The sequence below is a fragment of the Gastrolobium bilobum genome, unplaced genomic scaffold, assembly GCF_033153095.1.
Source record: "Gastrolobium bilobum isolate Gb01-03AN ecotype WA unplaced genomic scaffold, APGP_CSIRO_Gbil_v1 utg8265, whole genome shotgun sequence".
NCBI classification, from domain to species: domain Eukaryota; kingdom Viridiplantae; phylum Streptophyta; class Magnoliopsida; order Fabales; family Fabaceae; genus Gastrolobium; species Gastrolobium bilobum.
In genome coordinates, this window is record NW_026899064.1 from 311,364 (window position 1) to 319,415 (window position 8,052).

Sequence of the window (8,052 nt, forward strand, 5' to 3'; positions counted from 1 at the left end):
GTGTTTATGCTTTTTTGGTTTTGTTATCATTTACGAAGCTTCAAAGTGCCCTCAATCAGCATAAAATTAGTCTCAGACACGAATAGATAAAAGCGAGGTCAGGACAAGAAAAATTATAAAATATAAACAGAAATGGAAGGATACAGATATGGGATCTATTGATTTATCTATTTAGTTTAATTAAATTTTGAGTTATTTTAAATCATTGATTTGAATTTAATCTAACGGTAAAAAAGTGATAGTAAATGTAGTAAGAAAAAAGTGGTAGGCAATATAACTGACCTCATTTCTATTATAATTAATTATTAGGAAAACTTCAAAAAATTCTTTATAAGTTTTCTTAAAATCAATTACCTCCTCTCCAAAATTTTAAATCATTCACCCTGATTTAAATATTTTTCATCACTTACACCTCTAATTTAATTTTCCATCCAAACTTTCTTTAACAGAATTATTTTTTTTTTTAAATTCCAAAACTACCCTTAATAAAAAAGAAAAACAACGTAAGAAACCTCTGTTATCTACCACTAAACTCACCCTTACACAAACCCTTGCTCATCCTTCACCCAAATAGCCACAGCCACTAAGCTTCTCCTTTTCTCTACACATACGAAGTCATTTGACGGAATTCCTATCCACCAGTGCACAAGCTTTTTGAGAGTTGTAGTTTTTATACTCTTCTTTAGTTTGCTTTATTTATATTGGATTGCATGCAATTTAGGCATTTAGAATGGATTTGAGATTTATTGTAGCTTTACAGAGTCATCGTTTATCATGTTTAGGAAGGAACAAATAGCTGAAATGGCAAAAGATGAAGAGTTAAATAGTTCGTTGGGGTGCTTCATTTTTTATGATATTGTTTAGGATGAATAAGAATAGAAGTGACATTTGACCTGTGTTTTTTTTAGAGCTGTGTTTTTTTTTTGGCTGAACAAAAATAAGAGGATATTTGAGCAAAAAAAACATTCATGATGAGAGCAAGCTAACAGCTCAGTTGATGTATATCTATTATGATATGTTTATGTTTTCATGATAGAAGGTATCAGTGTAATAAAATATAGTAATTTGGGGTGATTCGTTTTTTAGTGGTAGACAACAGAGGTCTCTCACGTTTTTTTTTTTGTTATTAAGGGTAGTTTTAGAATTTTTTAAATTTTTTTTACTTTGTTAACAAAATTTTGGATGGAAAATCAATTAGGGGAGTAAGTGATAAATATATTTTAAATAGGGGATAAATGATTAAAAATTTTAGAGAAGAGAATAAGTGATTTTGAGAAAACTTATAGGAATTTTTTTGAAGTTTTTCCTTAATTATTTTACAACATGTATTAATTTAAAGGATTATGCTAATATAAACTTTTTTTAACTTGGTTTAGTTTCACAATAAACTAGTAAATGGGGAAAAATATCATTTTATACTATAATCATACGTCAAATAAGTAAAAAAAAATGGGAAAACTTTATACTATAAATTAAATTAAATTTTTCTTACATTACAAGCTCTTATTTATCTTGCATTAGACAAATTAATAAGAGTGAACATGAGTTAAAAAAAATAAAACAATTTAATAAAAAACAGAAGCACAATTGCTTAATAATTTTGTTGTGTATTTTCTTAGCTGTTTTTTTTTTTTTTTTTTTTTTTATAACAATTTTCTTAGCTGTTTAAATTATACGTATGCCTCATATAATGCATATAATTATCATGCATCATTCATCAATGTTCATGCATTGAATTCAGCCAAACGTTACGGAGTTGAAGAAAACAACAATTTGTTAGGAGCTAAAAGGATTTAAGATCAGCAAAGTTCGACACAGTTGTTAGATAATTGGTTCTTTAAGTATGCTGACAAGGGTTCGATTTCTGGCCGTATACAAAGGCGGACCTGCACTTGTGCCAATGTCTACAAATGCATACACAAATCTTGGGGGTGGGGGGAATGTAAAGTACCTTTTGAGTCCTTAACCAAAATTATGGAGCTCAATTTAATCCCTTAAAAAAAATAGTCGACTTGTGATCTCTCTTAATTCCAGAATAAACTCAATTGGTCAAAATTGTGGTCTCTCTGGAATTCACATAAAATCCATGTTATTCTCTCTAAAAAGGACTAACATGGATCTATTTTAATTTTTAAAGGGACCACGAGTAGACTTTTTTGTTAAATGATTAAATTAGACCTCGTAATATTTGTTGAGTATCCAAATTTTTTAAAAAGATCACTTATTTATATTATTTTATTTTTTAATACATTTAAAACTTTATTTAAAAAAAAATCGGGGTAGCCCTATATAGACATAAATAAAATTTTATGAGTTCCGTATGTATGGAAAATGTTCGATGATCTTTACGCCTGGAGAAAATTAGTCTTCAACTATTAGTCGAAGATGTCTTTGAGTTATACTAAAAAAAAAAAAGGAGTAAACTGCACCCATTTTTAAATGTTAATTATTTCTTCGCTTCTGTTCTTATGAGACAAAATCCCTTTAATGTACTCCATTATTAACACCTAACCCATGAAGGGAATAAAGAAAAGCAACCGTTAATAAATAAATAAGAAATTACAAAGAGATTAAATAATATGAAGTCACGATCATTAACATGTATGAGCAGTGGATCAATAAGAAGAAAAAGATCAGTTTTAGGTCCACGCTATTTAATTATTTGATCAGTTTTAGAGTTCGCTTGTTTTTTTGGTTATATTGATATAATGAGACAATGAAAGATAACCTTTTTTTTCTCTCTTCCCTAAACTCATTTTAAGACTTTTATGTTTGAAAATAAAGAAAAATCATGTGGCTTTCTTTTTACTTACTTTTTATATTTACCCTTTTTCATTGTGAATTTATACCTTTTGTCCAAATTTTATTTTATTTTTTTGTACTTTTGTGTCCAAATTTTAAACCTTGAAATGAAAAACAACAAAAAGCAAGAGAAAGACGGGTGGGTAAAAAGGGTCACGAGGCGAACCACGGACATAACGTGAATTGAAATAGCAATGCAGCTAGAGAACGGAAGGTCCTACTTTAAAAAATCAAAAATCAAAAAACCCAAAGCCAAAACCTAACTCCATGTATTGTGCTATAGTGCTATACGGTATACCTGTCACTCTCTTATTCTAGTATTTTTCAATTCAACGCAATGTCAAACTCGAAACCAAACACCCAAATAAATAGTATTTCTTTACTGGGGAGGATAAAAACAGCATTTCTAATGGCCATTTTATCATTTTTAATTTATTTTTTGTTTTCTTAATTACATCCAGGGGACTTTTTGAGTCATGACTGTTCCCAATCCCCATCCATTCCTCCTGGTAAGATATGATCATATTATAGGGTGACTAGGATCATATATATATATATATATATATATATATATATATATTGGTAATATAAGAAGGTTAACAGTAATACTCCAAAAGAGATCAATTCAATAAAATCATTCTGAAATTACAAGATAAAGACAAATCAGCTCAATACAAAGGCCAAATACTAGGGGGAGGGTTTGAGAAAACAAAAAAATTATTCTCAACAGGATAGTCTAAAGGATATTTAGAAAATCAATCTGCACAACTATTTCTTTCTCTAAAAACATGAACCATGTGAACTTTCCAATTCTTTTGTAACCATGCTCGAATCCGAGTCACTAAGCGAGACTCTCGAGCTACTCTTCCACTGCTGGAGAGCAAAGTGATAACTGAATCATGAGGTTACTATTTGTATTTTATAATTTTGTATAAGGTGCTATTTGGTCGAGGAGATCTTGAAATTTCCCTAGGTAAATCAACTTGGCAAAACACAATCTCCTTCTTTGGTAGAGAGATTCATAAAAGTTGCCCATCTATGCCATTTGCATAGCATTTCCCCATTTGGTTTAGAAAGCTAGCCATCTGCACTCTTTAGAAAGAGAAGTTGGACGTGGTTTTCCGAGGATAGCCGGCTAAATTGCAATGAAAAAATAAAGCAACTGAAAATACCTCCTAAAGCGCTAAGATATTGTCGTAATAACAACTTTTACGGGTAAAGGGTAGCATCTTGATTCATTTCAAATTTTAAAACAGGGTTATTTTCGTAATTGCAATTTTTTTCCCATCTATATTTTCCCTGCAGCCAAACATAGACTTTATAAATGTTACCTAATTTCCCAGGTGAATTTTTTTCTAACCAAACAAATTGTTTTTACATTTTCCTACCAAACTAACTTCTCCCCATTTCTCTATCAATAACATTTCCCTATTATTCGTAAAATTTCTCCTCAACGAAACGTCTCTAACTGTTTTATTCATTTATGTAATGCTCTTCATTTGCATTTATAGGAAGATTCATGACAAATCACAAAAAAATCAGTTCAATGAAAATTCTATTATAATAGCAGAGCCTGGTTACAGAGACCTACGGGTTATTTACCTTTGCCCCTTCGCTTTCAACTTTTCATGAATCTATATAAGCAGTGGCGGACCCAGAAATTAATATGACGGGGGGCGAAAACAAAAATATTATATTATAAATAAAAATATTTACTATAAAATATAAAACGAATATGATTTCTAACAATATATTTTGAATGAAATTACTATATTATAAAATGTGTCGTGATTTTTTGCCTTAATATATATATATTATATTTTTGTCAATTCATATTCGGCTTTATATCATATAGATCTAAATGGTTTTATTTTTTAATAAGACAATGGTTATAAAAATAAGACAATGGTTATATTTTTAAATTTTTGTCTTATTTTACACAGTTAAATTTTTTAATTTGAACCATTCAACAGTTTCTGTCGAAGTGTTTCTACTACTATATCTTATTTAATTATTTATCAATTATTAATTATTGTTTTATTTGTTTGGTTTATGTTTTCAAAATCTTTTTTATCTATGTGGCTTCTCATTTACCTCACAGTGAAGCACCATGAACTTCTCTAATTGCCACTATCCATGCACTCGTCAGCAATTTTTGTAATCCACATTACTTGTGCTTGTCTTGTCCTCAATAATTCACCCAAGCATCCATATATAAAATTTTTTCCAAGAGTTTTAGGGGAGAAGGGGCCATCCCTAGCCCCCATGTCGTTCCGCCAGTGTATATAAGCCTCCGTCTGCATGTCTTTTCTAAAAAAAAATTATTGGCCTAATGCTTTTTAAATTAACAAATATATAGTTAATAATTCTATAATTTAATCGACACCCGTATTAATATTTTTAAGATTTGTAGCGTAATGGCAATATTAGAAATCTCTTATCACTAGAGTAATTATTATCTTTTTAAATAAAGTTTTTTTAAAAATACAAATCTTTTTATTAAAAAATGGGATAGGTTATTCTATCTACTATTTTTTCTGCTTATCACCCTCCAACACTGTTAGATCATAATCTTAAGAAGAAAGAAAAAAATAAACGTTAATTAAGATTATGATATAACGATATTTTAAAGTGATAATCAAATATAAAAAAAAAATAATAAGTTGAATAACTTATCGTAATAATAGATCAAATCAGTTGAGGCATAAGCCTAACAAATACCATATTATAGATATAGACCGTCAGAACCATAACTCACCTACCCTTTCCACCTAGCTTACTGTCATAAATAACCGTCCCACTCTCACATTTGTTTTTAAACCCTCCATTCTTTCTTTCATCTTCTCAATTCGTCAAACAAAACAAAACCCTTGTTTTTTTCTCTAAATCTCACTGCTCAACCCATCATGTCTTCCTTCAAGAGCAAATACCAAGGTACTCTATCATCTGTCGTTTCATTCATCGTGATCACTATTCTTAATCTCTTGTCATATATGTTTCTCGTGTTTCCCTTGATTTCTCCGATCTGCTTTGTTGTCTTTGGTCGATTGTGGTTGAACAGTTATGCTGCAATACTAGGCTAGTAGTTTTGTTATGCTGATTCCGCTATTTTCTAATCTCGATGGTTGTTTTGTTATCTGTTTGACTCTGCTTCATACTCCAGTGATCCAAGATAACCCCCTCCCCCCCCCCAAAAAAAAAAAAAAACTTTATATTTATATATTCCGATCTGATATTTTTGCATTGAAAAATTTAAACTCTCCTTACTTAAATTCACATTATGCCCTTTGGTTGGGATTATCTATGTAAACATGAATAATTAAGAATAAAAAATAGGATCAACTATCTGTATTCTAAGTAAGATTTAGATCTTGTTTTGGTTTCGTGATGTCTGTCATGACTTTAGATCTGGGTTGTTGAGTAATTATGTTGCACAAACCTGTTTAAAAAGATTCAGAAATGTTGGTACCCTTTAAAGTAATTCAACTCATTAATTTTGCATTCTACGGAAAACTTTAACTCTTTAATTCAACAATTTGACATTTTTTCTTTGCTTAGGAAGGTAAATAACTGTCAGGAATTGTTTATTTTGTCCTCCCTTCTCTTTCTTGTTGATTTATTCATTTCAGTTTGAAATGAAAATTTTCTCTTAATGTGATATGGTTGGGTTCAAAATTTATATGTTATGCTGGGAAATGTTCTAATGAATTTGCATGAATTGCAGATGAACTCATTGCCAATGCTGCTTACATTGGCACCCCAGGGAAGGGTATCCTTGCTGCTGATGAGTCAACTGGTACAATTGGCAAGCGTTTGTCCAGCATTAATGTTGAGAATGTTGAAACGAATAGGCGTGCCCTTCGTGAACTCCTATTCACCTGTCCTGGTGCTTTTGAGTGCCTCAGTGGTGTGATTTTGTTTGAGGAAACTCTATACCAAAAGACAGCTGCAGGTACTGATGCTTAGTATTTATGATATTTTGAAGATATATTGCTGTAAATGTTAAAGATCTTCTTATGAGCAATAAATGAACATCTTACTTACACCTTTATTATGTGTTTATTTATTGAAAGAGTTTTTCTAACTTACCCTTTTTTTCAGTTTTAGTTAGTTCCTGAACTTGATGTAATTTATTGTAGGAAAACCCTTCGTAGAGTTGATGAAGGAAGGTGGAGTTCTTCCTGGTATCAAGGTTGACAAGGGAACTGTAGAGCTTGCTGGAACCAATGGGGAAACCACTACGCAGGGCTTAGATGGCCTTGGTCAGCGTTGCCAGAAGTATTATGAAGCTGGTGCCCGTTTTGCTAAATGGCGTGCTGTGCTCAAGATCGGCCCCAGTGAACCATCTGAGCTGGCTATCCATGAAAATGCCTATGGTCTGGCTCGTTATGCTGTCATATGCCAGGAGAATGGTCTGGTTCCTATTGTGGAGCCTGAGATCCTGGTTGATGGACCTCATGACATCAACAAATGTGCTGAGGTGACTGAGCGTGTTCTTGCTGCATGCTACAAGGCTCTAAATGATCACCATGTTCTGCTTGAGGGAACTCTATTGAAGCCTAACATGGTGACCCCTGGTTCAGAGTCTCCAAAAGTGGCTCCAGAGGTGATAGCTGAATATACTGTTAGAGCTTTGCAGCGAACTGTTCCTGCTGCAGTACCTGCTGTGGTCTTCTTGTCTGGTGGGCAGAGTGAAGAGCAGGCAACCCTTAACCTCAATGCCATGAACAAGTTCAAGGGAAAGAAGCCATGGTCTCTTTCTTTCTCTTTTGGAAGGGCACTTCAGCAGAGCACTCTCAAGACATGGGCCGGGAAGGATGAAAACATTAAGAAGGCCCAGGATGCATTCATCACGAGGTGCAAGGCAAACTCACAAGCAACCCTGGGGACTTACAAGGGTGATGCTGCCCTTGGTGAGGGTGCCTCTGAGTCTCTCCATGTCAAGGACTACAAATACTAAAAATGGAGTGAGCTTCTTTTGGAGATTTTCGCATTATTGGCACCATCATATTGGTGCTCTTTTATAGGTTTTGACTTGACTGTTTTGCTTTCCGTTCTTGGTCTTCGTAGTTTTATGGATTAAAGAATAATAGCTCCAACTCCAACCTACATTAGTTTGGTATTGGTCCCCCAGCCCCCTCTTTTTTATATAATTCTTCCTTCGGTTTTCCTGATTGAGTTTTGCTCTATTATGGACAAGTGTCATTTCTTTTTTCAATGCAATTTGGATCTGGAAAAAAAGCATATTGC

At 32.5% G+C, this 8,052-nt stretch overlaps 1 protein-coding gene across 1 annotated transcript; it reads left to right on the forward strand.

The window, feature by feature from the left end:
• Positions 1 to 5,708: 5,708 nt before the first annotated feature.
• LOC133286782 (fructose-bisphosphate aldolase 6, cytosolic) lies at positions 5,709 to 8,052 on the forward strand. The gene is made up of 3 exons (XM_061484230.1): positions 5,709 to 5,736; positions 6,527 to 6,754; positions 6,942 to 8,052. Exons 1-3 carry the CDS (start codon positions 5,709 to 5,711, stop codon positions 7,760 to 7,762), a joined length of 1,077 nt encoding a protein of 358 aa, XP_061340214.1. The 3' UTR covers positions 7,763 to 8,052.